The 26,434-nt window shown below is 45.1% G+C and overlaps 1 protein-coding gene across 11 annotated transcripts in view; it reads left to right on the top strand.

Moving 5' to 3' along the window:
• The window catches only part of KMT2C (lysine methyltransferase 2C), a 181,217-nt gene that overhangs the window by 75,024 nt on the left and 79,759 nt on the right, over positions 1-26,434 (top strand). For 10 of the 11 annotated variants that reach the window (XM_037516195.2, XM_037516170.2, XM_037516207.2 and 7 more), the window contains exons 7-13: positions 8,486-8,648; positions 12,644-12,815; positions 14,631-14,745; positions 22,977-23,146; positions 23,532-23,683; positions 24,460-24,573; positions 25,945-26,016. In XM_037516195.2, the coding sequence (XP_037372092.1) occupies positions 8,486-8,648; positions 12,644-12,815; positions 14,631-14,745; positions 22,977-23,146; positions 23,532-23,683; positions 24,460-24,573; positions 25,945-26,016 (958 nt within the window). The remainder of the gene's footprint in view (positions 1-8,485; positions 8,649-12,643; positions 12,816-14,630; positions 14,746-22,976; positions 23,147-23,531; positions 23,684-24,459; positions 24,574-25,944; positions 26,017-26,434) is intronic. The other variant, XM_037516187.2, reaches the window with a different exon arrangement.

Below are 26,434 nucleotides of genomic sequence, written 5' to 3'. Positions count from 1 at the left end.
AGCAGAGTATGCCGCACCTCTACGTCGCTGGACTGAGCCTGTCACACTGGTCTCAGCTGGCAGCTGCAGCCACTCCAACTAGCTGCAAACCACAAGTGGACTCCAAAGGTGCTGGAAAAAAAAAAAAAAAAAAAAAAAAACAGACAACAAAACAAACAAAAAAAAACACAGTAATAATATTAAAGCTCATTACTGATCTACTAGCTTTGAATGTTTTATACCAGAATGGTTGTTTTGGATTAAAAAAAAAAAAAAGATTTATTTATTTATTTATACAAAGATTGATTTATCGATTTATTTATTTATCTATTTATTTATCTATTTATTTATTTATTTATTTATGCAAGCACTGGGTACAGTCAGAAGTGCGGGAGGGTGAGAAAATTCACCAGAGCCAGAGCGGGGAGCAGAGTAGGCAGAAGGACTGAAGTCCACTGCTGAGGGGAGCAGCGGGCAGCAGGAGAGGTCTGCGCGCCATATGGGACTCTCCTCCGGTGGCCGGGGAGCAGCCGGGGATCGAACCGGCGCTGCAGAGGCTGTGGACAGCTTCGCCACCCAGCGCTCAACCGCTGCGCCACCGGGGAAGCCCTGTTTTGGATTCTTTTAAATCCATGCACAGGCATATAATTTTTCTTTTACCTTTTCAGCTAGGGGGAAAATTAATTAAAAGATTATAGATAGGACAGGGCAATAAAAAAATGTTAACATGTGGGGCCTCCCCTGGTGGTGCAGCGGTTGAGCGCTGGGCTGCGAGGCTGCCCTGCAGCCTCTTCAGCGCCGGTGCAATCCCTGGCCGCCGGCAAGGGTCCCACATGGTGCGACAGACCTCTCCTGCTGCGCCCACTGCTCCCCTCAGCAGTGTATTTCGTCAGTCTGCCTGTTCTGTTCCCCGCTCTGGCTCTGGTGAATTCTCTCACCCTCCCGCACTTCTGACTGTACCTAGTGCTTGTATAAATAAATAAATAAATCTTAAAAAAAAAAAAAAGTTAATGTATGTTATAAAGTGCCGTTGAATTAAATGGAAAATACCCATATGAATTCATGATTTTTAAAAGTATCTCCTTGCAACATGTGGTTTATTTTTGACCAAGGGGCCAGACAGCCCAAGGGGTAACTCCAAGCAGGATGCCGGTATGACTGAGTATGTGCACATGGGAAACAAACCCTAGACTTGCCTCGTATTCTCACAGCACACGTGTGATTCAGCTATAAAACAGACCCAGAGGTATCCCTCCCTGCTCCCCTGAATCGTCAGCTTTCCTGGGTGTCTCTGGCGTCACTGTGGTCTTCTGTTGCCTCGGGGTCTCGCCGCTAAGAGTGGTCTTCTCAGCTGTGCTGCCGCCGCCTTTCACCCTCTTCTCGGCACAGGCGTGAGCACTTACACACACACGTGCTCTCTGGGCTCAGGTGTCCATAGTCACAGGTGCTCGTGCCCCGCACCCACACCCCTGGGCCCCGGGCATCCACACTAGTGGCAGGAGGGTGTAAAAAAGCCTGATGAACTCATTTACCCTCCACCACCATAGTTCACCCGCTTTCCTGTTGGGCAGTGGGAACTTAGCATTTTGGGGCTGTTCTGAATCATGTCTTGTAAGTGTTCTAGTGTATCTCTTCTGTAGACTCTGAGGAGCAGTAGCTCCTGGAATTTTCATCCAGAGGTAGCTGCCTTCTTAGGACCTACATGAGAGTGATTGTGTAAATGAGACAGAAGGCAGTCAGTGAAATTTGCATTAATTGACTGACTAATGATGAACTCCAGCTCAGTTCTTCTCTCACTCCCTGGCTCTGAGTGTGGCCAGGGAGTCTAACTTTTAAATCACCCATGAGCATTGATACCTGCCCGAAACGGGCTGTCAGTCTTGCACAGGGTCATTCTTGTGGCTGCCTGGCCTGGCTGCTGGGGTGGAATTACACTCTTGAAACCCTGTGTCACAGGCCCCCCTGGCGGCCAACTTGGCTCCTCATGTGCACTTCTGTAAAGTGTGCATTTCTAAGATTGTGTTTTAAGATTATACTCATTTTTATAGATTTTAAGCTTTATGATTTATATAAATTTATATCCACTTGGGCCTCCCTGGTGGTGCAAGGGGTTAAGATGCAATCTATGAAGCTGTCCGCAGCCACTGCAGCACGAGTTTGATCCCCGACCAGGGAGCTACCCACAGGGTGCAGCAGACCTCTGCTTTCTACCCGCTGCTCCCCTCAGCAGAGTATTTAATTCAATCCACCTGTTCTGTTCCCCACTCTTTCTGGTGAATCCTCTCACCCCTGCACCTCTGGCCTTTACCCTGCTTCTTGTATGCATAAATACATCTTTAAAATTATATCCACTATACCTAGCCTTTAGTATATCAAAATGCCAGCTATTAAAAAATTTATTTTTGGTCATTTGACTTTCTCTGAGATGTGTGTGTTTTTACCATAGAAAAGTTTCAGTTTTATACAGTCAGATTTACTCATGTTTTATTTGTGGTTATGTTAAAGATTATAGATATCACGGGGATATTTATTCAGGGCTTCTGATTTACACATATCTGTAGCAGCTAGGAATCTGGCTATTTCCTGACCTCATTGGGAGAAGGCGCATTCTCGGAAAGTCTGAGGTTTCGTGTCTTCATTTCTAAGATGGAATTGAAAACATTTATTCACTTCACAGTGTTGAGTAGGGAAGACCATAGGTAATGTAAGCGAAATTCAAAGCAAATTTTTAATGTGGTCGTGGTTAGCAGAGATCGAACCATGGAGGGCTTTGAGGTGCCTGCTCTGTTTGTTCCCTCTCTCTGTGGAATGGCCCCCTTCAATCTGATGGCTGAAAACCACGTCACCTAGTGGCTTTCCTCTGTGCTTGGCCCTCATGGGCTGGCTCACCTGTGCTCTGTTCTGGGTCTCAGCAGGCTCAGGACACCTGTCTGCCAGGCCGGCGCTGGGGAAACTTAACTTGCCTTTTCTGCTACCAGCCTGAGGAAGCCGCCCTTTCTTGAATCCTGCGATTAGACTAGCTGGTCTTGGGGGGTGACCCAACATGCCCACCACAGGACCTGCTTGCTGTCCATGTGGCAGCAGCTCTGGCCTGCTGGCTCTCCTGCTGCAGGTTGGGTGGCACCCCTTGGGGTCGAAGGCACCCCTGAGGGGAGGAACCCATGGTGGAGTCTGCCCCCGAAGGCATCCTGTTGAGGAGCCTGGGCCTGGTCTGCAGTGTTGGGACACGGGTAGGAAGATTCGTGGGCAGCCGCAGTATGGTGGTCGGAGAGGGGAGGACCTCATTCTCTGCAGTCTCCACTTGATTTTGGGGTGTTGTTTATTGTTCTCTTGTCAGCGGAGATTTGAATGTATGTTTAGTAGTATACACACTAGATGGTTAACTGGGCCAGAACAAGAAGAAATCACTCATCAAGAAACTCGTTACTTCAGGCCCATTTAGATGCAAAATGATTTGATGGGTGGTTTTTCATTTTACTCACTTCTACTTCAGGCATATCTTTATAAGCAAACACTAGTTCTTTGGCTAGAGACTTAAACACCTGAATCTCATTAATAACATTTTCCTAAATTTTACTACTTTACCTTAGATGATTAACCTTGTAACCATTTGCTGACTCTTACTGGCTTCAATTTTTAAATCTAGCTTCATATTTTTATTCTTTGGTCTTGTGTTTTGCATTTTTCAAGCTGTGTATATTTTCCTCTGAACCTCGTTTATCACATCTCAAACACGTTGACATGTTTCTTACTGAATCATTTGAAAAATAATACATGTTTTTCTTTTGGTTAAAAGACTGCTATTAGATAACAGGGAGTTTCATTCTGCTTAGTGGATGATTTGGGGTCTTATCCTTACAGCAAATTTATAGTTAGCATTTTATTAGGATGTATTTGCTTTAAAAAAAAAAAACCTAATTTGAAAAATGATCAAATATCTGGTTCAAATGTGAATTTTTTTTAATGGTTATTTATATAGTGAATTTAAATTCTATATACATTTGAACAGACTGTATATGTGTTCTCAATATTTTTAGAATAGAGACATTTGTGTATTTTGTGTAAATTTGAATCAAGCTTGATCATTGTCACTGAATATTTCATGTCTATTTAGCCTCTTCTGAGAGCTCTGTGAAAGTCGAATAATTTATCCATGAATTTATACAGGATGGCATAGAAGTTTGTTAGATACATAATCTTTAATGGCTGGTTGGTCTGTAGGAATTTACACTGTGACGTAAGACTTATTTTTAGTGTGAACTTTATCTTTGCTGTTTTTGCTGCTTTGTTGTCAGATCCTATTTTCTTTGCAACCAGCATTATACCCGCTTGCTTGTTAATAGTTTTGTTTCTCTTCCTCTATCCCAGCTCTTTATTTTTGAGTTTGCTATGCCACTATGCCCCAAGCTCACTCTCTCACACACACGCACGCTTAGCTTATAATTTGTTTGATTTTTAATATGTACACATGTATACATGGAATATATTTGCATGTATATGTGTAAGGTGTGTGCCCATATTTGCGCATTTTGAAAGGTGCTATTGAACTATTTTGTGTTATTGTCTATGGACTTGACTATTCACTCAGCAAATGTTAAAAGTTTAGTTTTAAATACTTTTTGTAGACTTTGGGAAGATACTGCTGTTTTTTTGCTTTTGTATTCAGTGTTGCTAATATAAGCAACACTTCACCTTTCCTTGTAAATGATGTTTTTTTGGTGGAGGGGGAAGGCTCCTAGGAGTTTCCCTTAATCCTTATAATATAAAAAAATACCCCCGTGTTGCTAGGTGTGAGACACATTGAAGTGAATCTGGTGTTTTCTGTCTTGGAGGAAATGTGACACACTAACAAGGTGCTTTGTGGGGTGCAGCTTTTAGTGGAGTTGAGGTTGAGGCTCTGTCTTCCCCCCCTTATCTGTTAAGTGGAGATTATGCTCAGCAGGTACCAACTCTTATTAGATAGTTTCATCTAGAATAAATTTTCTGATTGTAGTCCTATTTAACTCCTTCTGATACTCTTGTAAAACACACAAGAGACCTTTTAGGACAGTTTCTCATTTCGTTTCATTTTGCTATTTTCTCTTCCTACTTTTGCTATTTATAGCTGCATTCTGGAGGAATCCCAGCTGATTGAAAGGAGAAAAGTTAGGTAAAAGATTTGATACAGTTTGGTGTGTGAAAAAACTAAATATATTTGAAGTTTCTTAGAGCATTTAGCATACCAGCCATAGTTGATACGGGATAAATACTTGATAATTAATGAGTGGCCTTTGAAATAAGTAAAACTTTTTGTTACTGTTTCATAACTCATCTTTAACCTTAATCCTCTGAAATTTTGTTATTCTGTTTATTTTGTGTTATAGATTTGAAATATCCTTTCTTTTGTCTAGTGAACTGTTGGCATCCGGAGTGTATTCTTTTTTCTTTTTTTAAGATTTATTTATACAAGCACTGGGTACAGACAGAAGCGCAGGAGGGTGAGAGGATTCACCAGAGCCAGAGCGGGGAACAGAACAGGCAGACTGACAAAATACACTGCTGAGGGGAGCAGCGGGTGGCAGGAGAGGTCTGTCGTGCCATGTGGGACCCTTGCCGGTGGCCGGGGAACAAACCGGCGCTGCAGAGGCTGCGGGCAGCTTCGCAGCCCAGCGTTCAACCGCTGCGCCACCAGGGGAGGCCCCGGAGTATGTTCTTGAACTAATGTCAAAAGATACTGTAACACTTTCCTTTTTTTCTCCTCTTTTTTGAACGATTAAAGAATGTAGAAATACAAACAATATGCTCTCTAGGAGTTTGGGATGTTGATTCCAATAAATTGATTAGCCCTATTTGCCTTACCTTCATCTCCCCAAATATTAGCTTTCTTATTGTTAGCTGATTTATATTTGTTTGACTTTGAATATGTGGTAGGTGATGAGAGTTAGAGAAGTTGTTAGAGAAGTTCTTTCTGGAAATTTTTGTTTTTAAAGATTATTTATGCATACAAGAGCTGGGGTACAGGCCAGAGATGCGGGGGGCGGGGTGAGAGAATTTGCCAGAGACAGAGTGGGGAGCAGAACAGGCAGACTGACCGAAGTACATTGCTTAAGGGGAGCAGTGGGCGAGACAGGAGAGGTCTGCTGCACCATGTGGGTTTGGATGGCTGGGGATGGAACTTGTGCTGCGGAGGCTGCAGATTGCCTCATAGTGCGGTGCTTAACACCTTGCGCCACCAGGGAGGCTCTGTGAAAAACTTTTTTCTACAAATTTTCTACTAGTGCTGTTTATTTGTTTCAAAATGATAGGGTAGTCTCTAGGTCTTTGCCAAACACCTCGTTGGCAATGTCACGAGCACAGATGGTCTGGGGGATCATTTCAACCTGCTGGCACTTTCTTTTCCTTCCTTCACCCCTGTGTCTTCTGTGTCATTGTGAGTTAGTACTTGGGTTCGTCCCAAAAGCACTCACAGAGGTTTTGCTAATGTCAGGTCAGTTACTACTGCAAATGTGATGAAGAGAACACGTTGATGTTTCTAAAATGATAAGGACAGTGGGGAAGGGTCAGCTTAAATTATTTTTCTTTATTATACACTTAAATATGTCAGTGTAGTTCATTTGCCAAAATTCTTAACACAAAAGACTTGTCCAACTTGCCATATGCTATAAAAATAATGGAGGAACTTGATTTTTTTTTTTTTTAATTTTATTTATTTATACCAGCACTGGGTACAGTCAGAAGTGCGGGAGGGTGAGAGAATTCACCAGAGCCAGAGAGGGGAACAGAACAGGCAGACTGACAAAGAAATACACTGCTGAGGGGAGCAGCGGGCGAGACAGGAGAGGTCTGCACGCCATGTGGGACCCTCGCCGGCGGCCGGGGATCGAACCGGTGCTGCAGAGGCTGCGGACAGCTTCACAGCCCAGCGCTCAACCACTGCGCTACCAGGGGAGGCCCTAGAGGAACTTGATTTTAACAATAATACATATAAAATAATTATTTCATATTTAATAAGTTAATGTAAAAATTTTCCAGCAGTTGGTTGGACACATATATTCGCTGTCCTCCCCAACATTGTCTCGCCTGCCTGTGCCGTGCACACATACTGTTAATTCTGGTTCTGTTATGAACTAGCTGTTTCGATTCCTTGGGAGGTCATGGCATAAAAATATGTTCACTTAGGGAAAAGCTGGTTATTCTCCTCTAGCAATGAAGAGAATGTAAGACTTTATATCTTTTTCTTGGTCTTTCCAATGCAATAGCGCTTTAAATAAAAAAAAAAAAAACAAAAAGAATGCATATTAGTATGTGAATTTGTGGCCATTATATAAAACTAAAATGCTGCTAATCACACTTGGATTGCTGAGACGTGACGGTGTGGCGGCGCTGAGGAGGAGCTCGTGCCCATGGTACCATGTAGGCTTACAAGGAAAACGTTGAAATTAATAACGTTTGTAAAATGAGGGTGTTCTCTGGCTTACTGGCAGGGCCAGAACCAGCGAACCCCATGACAGGAGCCTCGGTTTTCCCAGATTGTCCATGTGACGTCAGTTGTTGCGCCAGGGTTGTTCTCAAGCTGCATGAGCAGGTCAGCGACCCACCTGGCACTGAGAACCCCGTTTTCCAGGGTCTTTCTGTGACACAGATGGGAAGACAGCACGACCCATCTCCTCTGCTCACAGGTCTCGGCTTCTGGTAGAGTGTGACGCTGCCTTGTGAGCCGGCCAGGCCTCCCCTGGGGCTGCTGTGCCGCAGGCCACCTGCTGAGGCTCCCCAGAGACAGCGACACCCCAGTGGGCTCAGCAGAGCAGGGAAGAGCAGGGTCACCCTCCTGAGGAGGGCCCGGTGAGGAAACACAGCTTGTGGTGGCTCCTCTGCCTTCTGCCCTCCCGGCCGCCTCGGCTGGTTCTCGTGGCTTTGTGGGGCTTCGTGCTCCGCTCTCACCTCCCCGTGGGGCTGGAGGGGCAGGCCGGGGCAGGGCGTGGGCAGGACAGCCGGGACCATGCTTGCCTGTGAGTTCCTAGCCCAGATGATGCTGGGGAGGGCATGGCTGTGGTGAGGTGTGTGCCCGTCCCTCCAGCAACTTGCCTGCCTTTTGTCCGCTTGGTCTGTGACTGACGAGTTTACGTCACAGTGGCTTTTCAGCAGGTGGAGAGGGAGAGGTTTTATAAATGCTGTGCATTTGTCTGACCTCTGGACTGTGGAACTTAAATATCATCAGAGTAACCCTTCAGGAGAAAGGTGCTGCTAAGCCACACTACTAACAAAGATGTTCCACTGTACGGCTTTGACAAGGGTACTAGAAAGAAAAAGCCCCATGAAGCTGACGTTCTAGCCGGCAGCAATGCCTCGGAACAGTGTCGAGCATTGAACTGAGAGATCTTTGGGTTCTCTGGCTTTCTGTCCCTTAACCCACGCCCTGCAGAGCTGGCTCGTCCCTGCAGCAGTGCTCACGTGAACCTCCCCAGCCCCACGTTGAGTGTCTGTTGAGTCAAGTTTCCTAAAGATCCGTCTCTCCTTTGCCCTACAGCGCTGTGCATTTTGTAAGCACCTTGGAGCCACTATCCGATGCTGTGAAGACAAGTGTGCCCGGGCCTACCACTACCCGTGCGCCGCGGGGGCCGGCACTTTCCAGGACGCCAGGCGCTGCTTTCTGCTCTGCCCCGAGCACATCGACCAGGCCCCCGACAGGTGTAAGTGCTCGCGCGGATGCCTTGCGTTTTGTTCTGCCCTACTGGAAGGTGATGGCACCCCTCCTTGATAACACCAGGGGTCCCCTGCCGGGGCTGGGGGCTGGTATCAGCTTGCCGCTGACGTTAAATCCGAAAACATCATTTCTTTAAAAATTCAAAGATAGTTTGTGTGCTGTGTTTTTGTTCTCACTTTAGAAACATTATCTAAGTAATGTGGAAAGACTCTGGGGCCACTGCTCACACACAGGTGTGTTCCAGACCCAGCCCACCGTGGGTGTCTGCTGGCGGGGACCCGACCCCCCAGGGAAGGCCCGTTTGCAGAGAAGGACCTTTGACGGGGCAGGAGGTCACACTGCCCGGAGCTGCAGGGCCAGTGCGCACAGCGCCCGAGTGTGCACGGTGGAGCCAGGCACTAGGAAGGGAAACCACCCAGTTGGAGAATTAGAAAGATGATCTGCTCAGGTGTTATTTCAGGATGTGTATTAATAGAAACTCCGGACACCTTTGAAATACTTGGAAATCGCATACCAGGCCCTGCTGCTCACGTGGCCATCTTGGGGCTGCTGCTCCGCTGCCCACCTTGGTTACCTGTAATCCTCGGTTTTCCTGTGCCACGCAGCATTTTGTAATTAAGTGAGAATGTTTAAATGATTGAATTTTATTTTATATGGAAAATTATAACTTCCCCTACTTTATCCTTTAACAGAGATTGTTTCTTTCTCTTAACTCTGCGTATCTCCAGTGAGCATGCCTGCTTGGGGTCTTCCCCTACTGGGAAACTGAATTTCCATTCTCATCGCGAAATCTCTGTGACATTTTATTCAATCTTTTTCATGTCACCTCTTAGTTTTCTAATTGTTAACTCTTACCTGTTTCTTAGCAATGTTGATAAAGGCTCTTTTCCTGCTCTGGGGAACATAAATATTGTTCCTTCAGCTGAAACTAACCTCAAGTGCTATTAGAGTTCCTAATCATTATTTTTATCTTTATCCAGTGTTATAATTTCATCTTCAGTTAAAATTATTTTATGTCTGTATGCTAAGCATACTGCCCCTAATCACGATACACACGTAAATTAAAGGAAAGCAAACTGAAATTTCAAATTGTATTTAGGCTAATATGAGATTTAAACCTTTATAAACAAGTGTTTTGGATTGTAGTCTATTAAACCCTGGTCATGCTATGAATTACTTCACTAAGTTCACAAAGTTGATTATATTCTGCTTGGTTTAATACGCTTTGCCAGTCAAATGAAAACATTGCTGGGTATGAAACAATCTGAAGTGTAGCAGCCTTTGTACTAAGTTCTGCCTTAGACATCAGTAAACATCTTGCAAACTTTTATGTAACTGTTTCTAATGTCAGAAATTTTATTATTTAATGTACTAAAAGTAGTACTTAATATTTTCTGCTGAAGACTGTTCTAGTAGTGTATATCTCATTTACATGTAAGAGGTCAGACATCACTTTGTAAAATAAGATAAGGGGCAGGAGGCGAGGTGGTCTGCTGCCAGGCGGGCGCAGGTGGGTGCTGGCAGCACAGGGCTGCAGGTTGCACTGAAGTTTCTGGTGCCGTGCGCTGCCCCTTGCAGATTAGGGTACTTGCACAGCGGGGATGGTACACCAGACATAAGGATGTTTGACTGTTGGAAAATCAGGGAGGCTAAATGTGAAGGTAATGGTGAGAACAGACGTCCAGCATAAGCACACACTTGTTAGAACTAAGCCACACATTTGGCTCCAGAGCATTCCAGCCATGGACACAAAGGAGGGAATCTGAGCAGTCACCTGGTTAGTGGTGAAATGCAAGAATTCACTGGATCCGGACACTGGATTGACACACAGTGCAGCAGTGGAAAAAACTACACGTAGCTGCCTTGCAGCATAGAAAAACAAGCCCTCAAAGTAAGCCAGCGGTATACAGTGAAAGCCCAGTTGAGTCCCTTTCCTCGAGGGTCCTAATCATCTAAGCACACAGCGTTCTGATGCTTATCCCAGGGCATAGGAATATAGCAGTGGGGTGTGTGACAGTAAATGTGAGTGTGCGAAGTCTCCATGAGGTCATGCACCCATCTCTACTTGTCCTAATTGTGTGCCAGAGCACCAAGTGCGTACCTGTGTTTTAAAAGTGAGAATAGCTTGACAGCATTATTATAGTGGTTTAATGATAGTAATTAATGAAAGTCATGTAGCGTTAGACCTTGTATGTATTAATTGCTTTACGAAAAGCTAGTTATTGTACCTCTTACCTAAGATTCAAGTCAAACATGGACCTCTTTCGAAAGAAGCCCAACAAAGACTGCATTTTGAACAAGGTGAAAATTTTCATAAGAAATAATTTTAGGGGTGTTCTGTCATAGGTCAATGGTGGTTAGGGCCCCAAAGTTATTTCCTCTATGGATGCAAGTGTACACCAGCCTCACCAGCCTCATCAGGAATTTAGCATCAAGTGTCTGTTCAGGAGCCAGAGCCAGATGGACTTGCTGAGCGGTTTTTGCCTCTCAGGGAAAGTGGAAGGGCATGGAGCCTGCCCGGCAAGATCAGACATTCCAGGCAGAATTCAGAGCTTTTGCCCAGGCTGTGGGGGTGTGCCAGGCATGGTCATGGACAGACAGCTGGTCACTGTGCCGGGCAGGTGCTGTCGACTAGGGGATGGCCAGGCCTGGCAAACAAGGGAAGGGGTTGGGATTTCATTCTGTGTGCAGTGAGGGGCTTCACAGGGTTGCAGCTGGAGGATGCTGTCAGCTCACTCCCGGCCCCAATCATCGATGGCATCCCTCAGCTTGTGCCCCTTCACCTCACCCGGGTGTGCAGCTCCAGCCTTGTTTCTCTCGTTTCAGTCTTACATGCTCTGTCTGTTTTTGCAATTCCCTCAACTAAGAATGTTTTTTGCCATTTTTAAAGGACTCTAAAAAAGTCTGTATGCCAGATTTCTGTGGTCTGTAGAGTCAGTTTGCCAATTCTATAGGAAATACAAGGGATAGATTATTACTGTTTAGACATATTTGATTGGAAAAAGGAAGTGGATAAAAGAGGGTTTATAGCCAGAGAGAACTGATGAGATGTGAGAGAGAGCTAGAGAGAGAAGACTTAAACACAATTTAAAACACTTTTAAGGTAATCCACCAGTCAGACCATTTAGATGAGAACATATGTGTCAGTTATAGTTACATATGTCATCAAATTGGTATAATTTTAGATTACATTATTTTCTTTATTATCTTGTGATATGCGTGAATTTAAACTGTGTACTTGACAAGGCAGTTTATATTTAACATTTATTTTTTGCTTTAGATGGTAAAAGGATTAAACAGTGCCATTTCTCCTAATCCACATTTAGGTATACATGATGTCCATAATTATGTAGATTTCAACGCTTCTACAACAGACAGGTCATATAGAGGAACATTGACTCGTGTCTGACGTACAGTATTTGTGTATAAGATGTCGTGTTCACCTTTAATGTTCTCCTTCCTATTTCCCAGTATTAGAAAACTTTATATGATTTGAATAAAAATTAGTCTGCTTGTGCACATTTTAATCTAACTGATGTTAACATTTCTTAATTTTTGTCTCTGATTTTGTTCATTTCACAATATATTTAACATCCAAATAAAATGTTTGTTTTGTACTGCATAGTGTTTCTCACTTGGTATTTTCCTGGTTGGTTCTCTCCAGCAAGCACAACTGGCATTGACCAGGTGCTCAGCATGCTCACCTCGCTAGTGCTGGGGAGACGGAATTAGGTAGGAGCCACTGTGGCCTCCATTAGCAGCGGGCACAGGTAGTCGCCGAACCCTCTGAGATTTGATGTGACTAGCCCGAGGCCATGGCAGTTTATGGAGGCCTGATTCTGACTGAATGTCAGTTCAGTGTGGACGACTTGGAGCGCCTGGAAGATTCCCAGGCCAGTTTCCTTGAGTGATTTTGAAACTGTAAAGTCAGGTCAATATCTGATTCTCATAAGCGCTCTCCTTGTTCCACTGTGACCATAGCGAAGGAAGACGCCAACTGCGCTGTGTGCGACAGCCCGGGGGACCTGCTGGACCAGTTCTTCTGCACCACCTGTGGGCAGCACTACCACGGGCTGTGCCTGGACATAGCGGCCACACCACTGAAACGGGCAGGGTGGCAATGTCCCGAGTGCAAGGTGTGCCAGAACTGCAAGTAAGTCCCCGTTTCCACCACTGGGTGTGCTCTGTGCTGGAGGGGCTTGTGAGCAGGGGCTGTGCCCTGCGCATGGTGCTGAAGAGCGTGCGCTTCCTGCGGGGCTCCCGCTCACGCCTGTGTCATGTCTAAACTAAAACAGCAGTGGGTATTTCTTCATATCTGTGTGACTCTGACACAAGTCTAAAGTAATTTAAAAGGTTTACATTTCTCTGGTGACCTAAAAAGCGAACTGAAATTTGCTGAAACTCTTTAAATGAATTAACAACTTAAACGAATAAGCATTAGCAAAATAAAGCCACCTCTTCTGAGGGAGACTGGGGAAGAAATTTAGCAGGAGAATATACTGTCACTCTGGAGATAGTTTTCAGAGTGACCTGAAAAATCAGTGATATCTTTAATGTCCATTATAGGCAGAGGCTCTAGAAGCGTCTGAAATACAGTGCCCTTCGGGTTCTCACATGTTCCCCGTGGCACCTGGTGTCCACAGTGGTTACCTTTTCAGTCACTTCCCATCCTTTGGTCATTTCTCCATACTCTACTGAGATTTTTTTTTTTTCTCTCATGCTACTAATTACAGCGTGCTGATTTGGGAATGTCACCAACATCTACAGCAGTATTTGAATTGATCACAATGCTGAGGACTTTGTAACTAGGAGGAATTAGGCCCAGCCTAATGCTGAAGTCCGTTTTATTTCTAGTTTAATTTGATCACAATAAGCATCAATATCCTAGAATTATGTGGAATAATAGCCTCATGTGCTTTGATATTTGGGTAAAAATTAAGATACCATTCAATATTGATTTGGTGCCTTGTTTCTTGGGAAAGAATATGAGAAATTCCTAAAAATTGTTTTTCCTCTACGTCTTTCCATGTAGCTGAAGAGCTGAAACAGGCAATTTAATATGTAGAATATGTTAAACTGAGTAAGACATACTAGAGGCCAACTAACCCATGTTCCTTTTCGCTTCTATTTATCCTCAGTTTTTTTTCAGAGGTTCCTTTGTCTCCTCTTCATGCATTCCCCAGATTTTCTTTCCGCCTCCTCTTGTATTAAATTTTTGGTATCTAAGAGTGATGAATAGTCAGGAATCAAGGCAGAGATCATGTTGGGCGTTGGGGGGTGTGGTGGTGGTGGGAGAAGAGCTGGTAGGTAAAGGTTTTAGGCTTTTAAACCTAACCTTTCTTAATGATTATGACAAATTATTCTTATGCCCATTTACTTAGCAGTAATAGCTTAATGGATAGTAGGCGCTCCTCAAGCAGGATTATATTTAATTCTCCCAGTAATCTTTGATTATCATCCCCATTTTATACCTGGAAACTCGACTAAGTCGTTCAGGAGCCACACTGCTAGAAGTGCAGCAATTTGAACACAAGCTGAGGTCTGATGCCAGATTTGGTCTTCTCAAGCTAGAACAGCATCTTTGCCATTTACCATGCCCCCGCCTGGCTGGTTCCTTGCCACATGGCGTCAGCTGTCAGCGATAGCGCCTTCCCGTGAGCATGGTTGGACAGGAGATGTGTACAAAGATTCGTCATTTCTCTTACCTTAACCCCTCATTCATCGGAGGAAGCCGAAAAGACTTAAAACAGGTTCACCATAGGGAGCATTCAGTAAGGGGAACACTGTAGAGGCCTTTGGGAGTTGTCTGTCTCAGCCCCTAGGAGTGCCTCTATCAGTAGCTGTTTACAGACAAATCACACACCAAGGTATTTGTGAACCAGGCAGTTCCCAGGACCTGTTCTTTTCATGACTACTTATGGTGCAGAGTTGGAAGATGAGGCATCATTCATGCTGTCTTATTTTTTAGACAATCGGGAGAAGACAGCAAGATGCTAGTGTGTGATACGTGTGACAAAGGGTATCACACTTTCTGCCTTCAGCCAGTTATGAAGTCTGTGCCGACCAACGGCTGGAAATGCAAAGTAAGTAGTTTGTTTTTTTTTTTTAAGAAAAATATGTGTGTGGTTCTCCTGAGGAGCAGACCAGCCAAGTGCCTATTTGAATCTGCATTGCCATCAGCTCTGCAAAATGGCTTTGCTGATGTATCAGTGGCAAACAGGACACTCACATACTTAAGGCCTGTAATGTAACTTGACACACATGAAACCATCATCACCCTTAAGAAAATGAACATGTCCTTACCCTTCAGTGTCCCCAAGGAATCACTCCCTGTGGACAGTGCGCACGCACACGCACACACATAGTCACACACCGTCACACACACTCACCATCAGTTGACACAAGTATGGTGCTTTGTGGATCAGCAGCTGTCTATGTATGATTTATCTTAAGTCATTCCAGTAACCCTCTGAAATAGCATCCCCCGCTGAGGAGACTGAAACACAGTGGTAGATTTTTCAATTTATTTAAAATCCAGAGTTGAAATGCATTACATTGGATTGGAGGTGATTTTACAGTGATCTTACATGTATGTATATTTCTGTGGGCATGTGTTTCCGTCTATACTTGTATTAAACATTTGGAATCATTGTATCTGGGTATGTTGTATCTCCCCTGTAGTAATTTTTGTGACTATTGACTTAGTTTTTTTTTTAAGATTTATTTATTCATGTATACAAGAACCGGGGTATAGGCCAGATGTGTGGGAGGTGAGAGGATTCATCAGCGACAGAGCAGGGAGCAGAACAGGCAGACCAACTGAAATACACTGCTGAGGGGAGCAGCGGGGAGACAGGAGAGGTGTGTTGGGCCATGGGGGTGTCTCCCCAGCCGACTGGGATCAAACCCAGGCTACAAGAGGCTGTGGACAGCTTCATGGTGCTGCACTCAACTGCCTGTGCCACTAGGGAGGCCCTTGACTTAGATATTTTAAGGTTGCTCTTGTTTTTGAGCATTAGACAATATCTACAGACTTCTTTTTCATTGCTTAAGCAAGATAGCAGCTCTTGAAGATGACTCTGCAGTTACTTTTAACCTTCTCCAGCTATTCCTTTAGTCACTGGCCCTCCCTCATCCCTGTTTTGAACTCATCTTATGACCTTGGGGTGCAGTGTGCTGGTCTCCAGCTTCCCCAGGGTTGACGGAGGCTCTGACCTCCATACACTAGGCAGAGGTGGTGCAGAATTAAGTAGAGAACAATAAATGTGATATTATTTGTCCATGGAAGCACAAAAAAATTGGAATTTTTTAAGTGCAAGTAGAAGATAAGAGTAACTCAGGTTTGCCTTTAATTCTCAAGTGACCAAATGCAGCCTTTTCTGTGTGAAGGTGTTCACAGACAGTGTTTACTTGGACTTTCTGGGAATGTTCTCTAGGTGTCGTCAATCAGAGGGACATGTGCTTCCTTTGACATATGCATAGGTGAACTAATAAACTCCAGGTTGAGAGCTGACCAAGGCCCAGTGGTGAAACAAATCGTCCCAGTTGACTGACTGACTTGTGGAGGTGACTTGGGACCCACACTCAGGCTACTGTCACATATGCGGAGTCTCCGCCAGTGCTTCATCCTACCAGGGTTTTCTGTCTACACTGGCAAAGGAATATTTCTTGCTGTGATTTTCAATTATTAGGGTACAGATCCTGAGAAACAGCTCTGGACCCAGGCCATCCCTGTACACCCTCCGTGGGAAATCTTAGTTTTTAAAATCTGAATCTTATAAACTGGACATGAAGCTATGCATGCATTCTTTTATCGACAATAACTATACTGGCTTTTAAAATAAATAGAATTTAAAAGTGAATATTAATTTAATCTAACAAGTAAATTTTCTTTGAATGTAAATTGCCAACATTGGAGGTAACAAAAATATTTTCTCAGCATGGATTCAGTGTGAAATCTTTTCTTTGACTTTTAATAATGATGTATAAAGATGGCCTTTGTTATCAGTATTTGTATTAAAAACTATTTATAATGCCTTGACTGTTTAGAAGTTCAGGACAATCAGATCTCAAAGCACAACAACGAGCCCTTGAACATAGGTTGTAACTGGAAGTCCGTGTTGAGTGGGGCGTGAATGATGGCTCCCCAGCCCTCGAGCACCTCATTATGTGCTGCTGAGGCGCTGCTGGGGTGATGAGGCCTTCCCCCATCCCAGGCCACCACGATTTTACTGTGTAACAAACATCTGGAGTCTTCCACCTACCTGTCTTTGACCACATGTGGGACTGACGTCGTCATAAACACAAATGCTGGCAGGAGCAAAGTCTGCACAGGGGCACCCCAGAAGGTTGAATTTCACTTATTCAGATTGGCGTTTCTGTGATTAATGTCCAGTTCTCAGTTAACTGACTGCCTAGGAGAATCGCCCTGTGTGCTCCCCTGCTGGTCCCTGGGCGGAGCTTCGGCCCTGGGGCTGCGGGCTGCGTGCCTTCTCAGCCTCTCCTGGTGGAGTCAGGCGCCCGCGGGCCTGGCCGCCTCCGGGCTCTGCACCTGGCGGGCGGGCGGGGCCTCACGGCGCCGGGTAACTGCCGGCAGGTGTGAGCGTGGGCGGGGCCCGGCGGGGCGCGCGGATTCGCTGGGGCGGGCGGCTGCGGGTGCTCGGGTTTGGTCTCCGCTCCTCTGGCCCCGGTTGTCTGTCTGCGTGCCTGAAACAGGACGTTGGGTTCGTAATTTCCTTACTTTCCTACGGATAAAAGGGTATTGAAGACTATAAATGCACTGTTTGTTGTAGCTTTGGCTGCACCCCAACTTGTAGCTCTATCCTTGTACTTCTGAGCCACTAACAGATTTCTTTTTCAAGATTGTGCTTAATCTTGCTCATTTCTCCTTTAATCCTATTTAGTCACGTCATTTTGTAACAGGGTGGTCCCCAGGAAAGGGGGAGGTTCCAGGTTTTAAGCACTGCAGTTTTCTTCTTGACACAGTTCGGTACTTGAAATAGTGACGTTAAGGGGTAGTATTCTCGTGTACTAATTTTATTTTGAGACCGGATCCTATTTCCTTAGCTTTTCACGAGTTAATTGGATCCCCTCCTTGGTTATCGATAAAGTGGCCACTATAATTTCCATGTCAGTTTCTTCTTGTGTCTCACGTTTTTATTAAAGTTAATTGTTCGTGGTTGGTTAGGCTGGCGTGTTAATATAATGTGCTTTTTATTAGTATAAAGCTGCTTTATCCTGTGTAATCCTTCCTTTTTTGGACCAGGTCTTCGCTTTGCCTTACAATGTGGCCACATAGGGCTTTAGTTTGCCAGATGAATGTGAGCTTTTCACATTTTTGTTTTTTATTTTGGAGCCTTAAGAGTCATTTTAAATGTGTCTTTTGAAAAAGGCTTAATGGAGTTAACTATTTAGAATGATGGTTATCATTGAAATGCTTGACTGCTTTAGTGCAAACTTTTATTTTTTCTGTTCCTTTTATTTCTTGCAATGATTTGCAATTCAGAACCTTATTTTATGAATGTTGTTATAAAAGTTGAAAATACTTTTCCTCCCTTACTTCCATTTGAAAACTAAGACATGGGAATATTTTTTGTCTTTTGTCTCCTTTAATGAAATTAACACAGACCATAAACTTTGTCCTTATTTTTGCAGAAAATCAATTTCCTCTAATTGCAATCTCATTTGACCCCAGTTGTTTTGAGTCTTGGATATGCTCCTGTTAAAATCATTATAAATTTTCTGAAATCCTACGTACCTGAGACACTGTTGTCTTCACACATAGAAACCTGGTATAGCTCATGTTGTGACTTTTTTATATTCTGCCTAGGTCTTCCCCCCCCCCCCCCCCCAGTTTTCTCAGCTTACTGTATCATGGATGAAAACTTTTTTTTTTTTTTTTAAAGTTTAGTCATTTTTTCTGGTTGAAAGTTTTTGAAAAGTCTTTTGTTTTTGTCATTCTTTGGAGGATCTCCCAGGATGTGTCTGATCTTGGTTCTGTGATAACTGGTGTTGTCTGGAACTCCAGCGCCACTGGCAGGCTTCCAACCAGGCCCGTGGAAAGGCTGGAGAAGTGTTGCTTAACTTTGCCTTAAAAAAAACAAAACAAAACACCTTATTTATAGTCTTAGGTAATTTTTATAACGCCTATATAATTTTTGTTTGTGGCTCTTCAGTACCATCTTTGCCCTGGTTTTCCTTCTCTCTGAAAATGCCTCCGGAATTACTGGCTTGTTTCTCGCGTGTCCTCTGAGAACCTTGCCCTGCGTGTCTTAGTCCCGTGCTGTTCGCACACAGTGGCGGAGCCCTTCACAGCATGCTGACACCGCTGCTTGCTTCTTTTTTGTTTAATTTCTTGGAAGCGTTAGAATGTGGGTTAAAGATCAGGCTGTGAAGTCACATTTCCGTTTCTCCAGGTTCTCTTAAGGGTCTGTGGCACACGTTCCTAAGCCAGTTTTCCTCATGGAGAGAATGTTAAAAGTACTGACCCCGCCCCAGGGGTTTGGGATTTGAGACCCGGGCTGAAGTGCATGTCCAGATAATCCTCTTGGGGGAGACACTTCGGGGTGTATTTCCTAGTAACAGGGATATTCTTACACATTCAGCACTGTTACCAACTTCATACATTTCCGTAGATATGGTATTGTTATCTGATCCATTCGGATTTCGCTTTAGTCCCATCTGGCATTTCGCCCCTTCCCTGAAGCTTCTGGGATCTAGTCTGGGGTGGGGCTGTCCATTTTCTTGCCTTGTCTCTTGACTCGTAAGTGCTGGTTTGTCTGTTTTGACAGAGTTCTTCATTATTCATTACACTCCCAGGATGCCCCCGGCCCCCTCCCCACCCTCACCCCCCTGTAGGGGCCCCATGTGTCTGTGATTTGTGGTTATGTAGCCGGGGTGCGTTACCTTCCTCAGGTGATGCCAGTTCCCATTACCTGATCTCCACTGTGGTTTATTCTCTTCAGGTATATCTTGTAAAACAGTGCTGAGCAGGCACTTTTAAGACTCGGTAAATCTTTTGCTCCCAGAATTCCCTTTGAGATTTTAGGACCACTGCAGGTGTGTGTTTTTACCTGGGGCTGTAAAGCAAGGTTTTCCCAGCTCTCCAACACCCTTTCCTTCTCCTGATTCAAAGAGACCGCCTCTCTTCCACATGGTGGTTTCTGTACACATTGTCTGTGTTGGCTCAGGAGTCTCTGTTATTTTAAGTAACGTAATAAATGCTCAAGTTGCTCCATTCCTTCCAGCTGGCTCCCACGTCTGTGTGTCAGCCCTGTCCATTTACTGGAGCTCTGCATGCTTGAGGGCGGGTGCTCCCAGCTCAGGCTCCTTCCCTGTCGGCTGGGCATCAGCTCCCCTGCAGGGTGGGCTGCAGGCGATTCCCTGCAGAGGCATGTTGCTGCTGCCAGGTCAGCAGGCTGCACAGGACATGTCTGCGTGTATACACTCACACACCCCAGCACTGTGCACCCACACATGTCACATGGTTCGTAACTGCCCCACTTCCCCCTCCCCAGTGAGGCCCCCACTTCCCTAGTGAGCATCCTGGCCCCAGCGTGTTCCCTCAGTAGCACAGCCCAGCAAACCCCTGCAGACTGGCTCTCAGCCCTGGGTTTTATCCCCTTTTCTGATGCTAGTTTTTTCACTGTGTAGGATAGCAACATGCTTTCAAAAGTTACATAAAAAGGTCTACTTAAAGAATGTACATAAAAGCTCCTTAACTCACTTGTTTCCTTCCTGAATTTTTTTTTGTAATGGGGAGCAGTTGTATTGTTAATTTCCCTTTCCCAGCAGTGTGTTACATAGGCTCTTTTTTCCCTTGGTAAAACCTGGCAGTCACTTAGCAGTTCACAGACGACATCTTCGTGCCTCTTTTTATCATTATTTGTAAGACAGCCGCGCCGCCGCCCTGGCGTCTATTCAGCCGGTGTCCCTGCGTAGATAGCTGGGTCGTTTCCCCTCTGTACCTTAATGTCTCTTGTTGGGGTGAGCATGCACCCCTAAAGTGGGGCTGCGGTCTTGGGCACGTGTGTCTGCTGTTTGGATAGAGAGAAAGGCTCCCTTGGCAGGGCCCGGCACCCTGCGTTGCACCAGTGATGTCTGAGAGAACTTCGCTCCCTACATCCCACATGCTGTCCTGTTCACCCTTGGAATTGTTGCCTGTCCTGGGTGAAAAATTGGACACCTCTGTGTTTAATTTTCTCTCTGTTGCTTGAAGCTAGTCCCTAACAGGTCAGTTTTACCTATCTGTGAGTTTTCTGCTCCCGCGTGTGACTTCCCTCTACCTCCCGTGCAAGAGTAAATATATTGGGTGTGTGCGGCCTTTCCCTGCCTTACATGAGGCCTGGATTTTCTTCCAGTTAGTCACGTGCCAATGTTATTTTTCTGTCTTGCAAGTTTATGTAGTCAGGTTATTCATTCTGTTGCTTCTGGATGTTTTTACTAAAATTTAGAAAGCCTCCCTAAACACTGGGGTTTCTGGAGTGCTTGGCTCTTCTAACATGTGCAAGGCTGGGGTTTTCACTGTGCTCTCTGATCTGCGTGAGGTTGACCCTCGCGGGGGCTGGGAGGTGCCTTTTTCCAGTTGGCTGTGCAGTTGTGCAAACAGTTCACGAAAAGACCGTCTTGCCCCATTTGCTCAGGTTTTGGTTTTCTGGTTTCTCCCTGCGCTGCCCCTTGACTTTCCAGGCGGGGCCTTGCTGCAGGGTGAGCTGGAAGATGCTGCAGTGTCAGAGGTGCGGGCCCCTCAGGGCGACCTCTCCGCGGAGTGGTGGTTGTTAGGAATGGGTTTTCTTTTCTTTTTTTTTTTTTTTTTTTAAAGATTTATTTATTTATGTATACAAGAACTGGGGTATAGGCCAGAGGTGTTGGGGCGGGGGGTGAGAGGATTCACCAGAGACAAGAGTGGGGAACAGACCAGGCAGATCAACTGAAATACACTGCTGAAGGGAGCAGCAGGCAAGTCAGGAGACGTCTGCTGCGCCATGTGGGTAGCTGCCTGGTTGGGGATCGAACTCGTGCTGCAGGGGCTGTGGCTAGCTTCATAGTTGCGTCTTAATCCCTTGCCACCACCAGGGAGGCCCAGGTTTTCATCGCCACCGTAGTTGCTTATTTTTCCTTTTCAAGCCTAATAATATGGTAAATTTTAATAGACTTTTTATTTAATCATCATTAAGCTTCTTATATAAACTCTACCTGCACATCTGTTGTAGACACATTATAGAAAATTGCGTATTCTATTTCCTAATTTGCTTCTGGAGTCTGTTTGCTAATTATGTAGGTTTTTGGCATTAGTATGAGTGAATTTGCTTTAAATCTGTGAAACATGAGCAGATCTGTGGTTCTTTCCGGTGTCTCTTTGGGTGAGCATCTCTTTCCTATCAACCTAATAATTTCACATTCTTATTTTTGTTGGCTTAAAAAAAAAAAGATTTATTGTACAAGAACCAGGGTATAGGTCAGAGCCGCAGGAGGGTGAGAGGATTCACCAGAGACAGAGCGGGGAACAGAACAGGCAGACTGACTGAAATACACTGCTGAGGGGAGCAGCGGGCAAGACAGGAGAGGTCTGCTGCGCCATGTGGGCATCTCCCTGGCCAGCTGGGATCGAACCTGTGTTGCAGAGGCTGCGGACAGCTTCACAGAGCTGTGTTCAACCCGCTGCGCCACTAGGGGCGCCCATGTTGGCTTTTTGATTGGGAAGTTGGAGTGGTTGTGAGAGCCTGTGGTCAGCTGGTCCTGGGTATTAAGGCAGGCACCTTGTGCCCCGCTGGCTTTCGTCACCCCCACCCCAACCCTGCTCTGTGTGCAGCTCTGCTTTGAGAATAGCAGTGCCAGTCTGTCCTGAGAAGCCGTAGCTGAGCTGTGGTGTTGGGTGGTGATGTTCAGTGTCACACACCAAGCCGTCTCGGGCAGGTCTTGGTGCTGCGTCTACATGGATGCCTGGTTCTCATTCCCAGGCTGCGCGGCAGCAAGCAGGGCCCCTTCCCATGAGGTTTGCTTTCTCAGTGGAGGCTGGAATGACCTGCTCCTTGGTTCTGGAATGTGCTGTGCTTTTGCTCTGTTCTTGGTTTTCTTTCTTCCTCACTTGTTTTCTTGGATATTTCTAGCCCTATTTACATTTCCCTGGAGGTTTTAGTGCAAATTGAGTGGTGTCTCTGATGTTCAAAGCAAACTGCGTTTTCAAAAGCATATAACCTGAATCAGTGTCATGAAAATAAAAGCCTAATTACAAGTATTTGATTCCAGAAAGTTTCCCCAGAATGCAGTACAGATGCATAATATGCACCTTCTGTTCCCCTGCCCTGGTGTCTAGAACTGCCGAGTGTGTGTCGAGTGCGGGGTGCGGTCCAGCCCTCAGTGGCACCACAACTGCCTGGTGTGTGACAGCTGCTACCAGCAGCAGGGAGACCTATGTCCGCTCTGCGGGAAGTGCTTCCGCCCGGACCTGCAGCAGGACATGCTTCACTGCCACCTGTGCAAGAGGTGAGAGCACAACCTCGAGACGCGGCCCCCTGTCTTTCCTCTGTGCCAGTCGCTGAGAGCCAATCTCGGAGCCTCCTGCTGGCGAGGGCTGTGCAGGTGCAGTGAGGTGGGCTTTTTTGAGTTTGAGAAGCACAGGGAAAGGAAATGGGCGAAGGGAAGACCAGAAAGAACACTGTGAGGGAGAAAGTAACGGGGAAGTATTTTTTAAATATGGAGGAAAAAAACACGTCGACACTAAAAATGATAGCCAAAAATGTTCCCCAGTGCCAACCTCTAGAACACTTCTGTCATCATTAACCCCTCTGCTCAGTTTTTCTAGCAGTTGCTTATTTCCCAGGGTATTAACTTGACTGAAAGTTTCTTTTGAATGTATTTCTCACTACAGATGGGTTCACTTAGAATGTGACAGGCCAGCAGACCATGATCTGGACACCCAGCCCAGAGAGCTGTACGTCTGCGTGTATTGTAAACACTTGGCCGCTGACATGGAGCCATTACAGCCGGATGACGAGGTGGAGATGGCCGAACTCCCTGCAGGTGAGCCTGAGATCAGTGTTCTGTTGTGGTGCGGCACCAGCCAGTCCTCAACACTGCATATCGGTGACAGTGGGGCCTGTGTCAGACCCTCTTACTCTTGAGTTCTCAGCCCTGAGGTACAGGTGCTTGCGGGCCTCTCCAGTGCAGCGACAGCTTCTGGACACGCAGCAGCAGCGCACTTGCTTCTTCGCAGTTCTGCTTCCTCAGCCAGCAGCGGAAGTTCTGCAGTGTTTGGCCTATTGCCTAGTTTGCGCTCCTTAATTTGGGTTATTTTACTCCCAATAAGCTTCATTTATAATGTCTTAAATGTTAATTCTCACCTCTTGAGCCAAACATTTGGTTCAGATGTAGAATATTTTTAATAGCATACTGTTGGTTATAAACCAAGATTCTCAGATGGCGAAGAACAAACCAGCTCACCAGACTGGTGTTCATTCTCTTCAGTATGGACGGCAGCTTCTATAAAAGCCCCATTTTTATCTTGGGTGAGGGGCTTAGTAGACACGTCACAATAACCTTTTGTATCCAGGATGCTATCACTATACAGTTGTGAGATGGCTTTTCAAAATAATAGCATTCCTATTACCTTTCAGTTCATTATATTTCCTGTGTTTTTAAAAATGTAAATGCATTTTTGGTTCAGAGTTGAAAAATCTGAAGATAAAGTGTTTTGGGGTGAGAATTTACTCTTATTAGAGGAAAGAGTAAAATGTTGACTTAGTTAACAATTCTATGCTAAAGCTCATTCTACGCTAAAGAATAAATTTTCTGTTAAGATTATAACAATGAGATGGAGATGGAAGGGACCGAGGACCGTGTGGTGTTTCTGGAGCCAGCGGTGGCTGAAGATGCCAGCGGCAAGGAGCCCATACCTGGAATTGTTCCAGATGGTGAGAGTGTTTTTGCTAATGGACACTGTTTTTGGGCGGGGGGACAGTGTACAGAATGAATGTGTGAACATCTACTAAAAATTTCAGTATCCTAAATTAGATTTAGCCATGATGTTAGATTTTCTAGTAAAATAACCTGAGGCAGGATTAATAGGGAGGGTGTATGTATAGCTGTTGTGCAACTGTAGCCTAGCTTTAGTCATAAATACAAACTTTGTTTAGGGATGGAGTGGTTTTCATTAAAAAGCAATTTGTTTTTTCATTCCTTAGTTCTCTTTGTAATTACTAACTAGAGCTGTTGCTGATGATGAGATGTTTCATGCTGAGATAATAAAATTTATTGTTTTAGGTTGTCTCAGCAGTCCTGTTGAGGGTTATTTAAGTTATTTCAGTGATACTTCAATTAAGCTTTTTAACAATATTGATAATAGCTATTACTGTCCCTGATGATTTGAAATTAGTGAGAAGCCAGGTTGGAAAAACTACTTATTAAACTTAATCTTGGGCCCCTCCGAAAGTACGTGGGATTGTATACAAAATCGTTATATTGATGTAGATCGTGTGGCCGGTCTTAGAATAACATCGTTTTATTCAGTGTAATTTCATTATCATTGATGAGGAAAGAAATGAATTCCAGCCCAGTCCATTGTCATGGATTTCTCTGGGCTTCCCCCCCCCCCCCCCCCCCCCCCCCCCGCCGCCAAGGTAATGTGTGTGTGGGTTTTGCTAACGTGCCTTAGTGGCCTGGGCCACCACTGACCCTGAGCTGGAGAAACAGTGAATGGGGGAAAAGAATGAATGCACACAATAGGTTAACAGCAGGAGTGTTGGGATCCTTTACAATTTTGATGATTCTGCCATCAGAAATATGTCCTGTTTACCCTCAGTAAAACAAAGTAATAATTGACTTAATTAACAACAACAGAAAAACTCATTCTGAGCTAAAGAATAAAATTTCTGTTGACTATCACAGTAAAATGTAAGTTGAAGCACCTGAGGAGCACGAGCACTTAACCCTTGTGGGTATCAGTTAACCAGTGGCCAGCTGGGGTTTGCTAGAAGTTCTTTCACTTAAAGCCTGTTCCTAAGGACCTACTGAGGACGTTGCGGGGGAACTTAGTGTACACATAAAAAGCCTCAGATTTTTTGAGATTAAGTTAATCTCACTGAAAGATGTACTTCGTGAAAAATAACTTTATAATAGTGCATCTTTGAGTGTATGATCTGAGTCCTAATTTCTTCTACCAGAAGCTTAGTAATAAATAGCATTCAGTGCTTATGTTGGGGATGGGCAGCTGTAGCTCATCTTGCTCTTGAGGCGCATGAGGACCTGCGGACTCCACTAGGGGTCCCCTAATGTGTCGTTCACAGCAGCCGGGGCCCACCCTGGGGAGCAGAGCCACCCACCACAGAGCCTGGAGACTCGGGACCTGCTCCCGCCTGGTAAGCTGCTCCCGTCTCAACCTTTCATGTCCTGGTGCCAGAGTTGCCTACCCTGCTGCCGCCTCATTCACCATGTGCTCTTTTCCTTGTGATGATCCTTTTCTTAAAAAGAAATGGCTTTGTTTGTGAGGGTGGTCCTCTTCTCTGTGAAGAGTCGCTAAGTCAGATACTCATTCTTAACTGGCTGGAATCGTTGGGCCAGACTTGAGGCTGAGCCTGACTCCACTGCTTCAGATCTGCATCTGAGCCAGCACGGATGGGCGCCGGGGCGGCTTCCCCTCCCACGGGCCTGGGCTGCTTGGCTTCCCCCCACAGCACACACTTTTAAACCCTGAAGTGTTGTGTGTTCAGTTTCACTTTTTAAAAAATCATTTCCTTTTTTTATATTAAGTGTATTTGAAGAATTTTTGGTTTGTTT

The sequence above is a fragment of the Talpa occidentalis genome, unplaced genomic scaffold (genome assembly GCF_014898055.3).
Source record: "Talpa occidentalis isolate TD23 unplaced genomic scaffold, MPIMG_talOcc4v2.1, whole genome shotgun sequence".
Lineage (NCBI taxonomy): Eukaryota > Metazoa > Chordata > Mammalia > Eulipotyphla > Talpidae > Talpa > Talpa occidentalis.
This window is presented reverse-complemented; position numbering and strand designations above follow the sequence as displayed.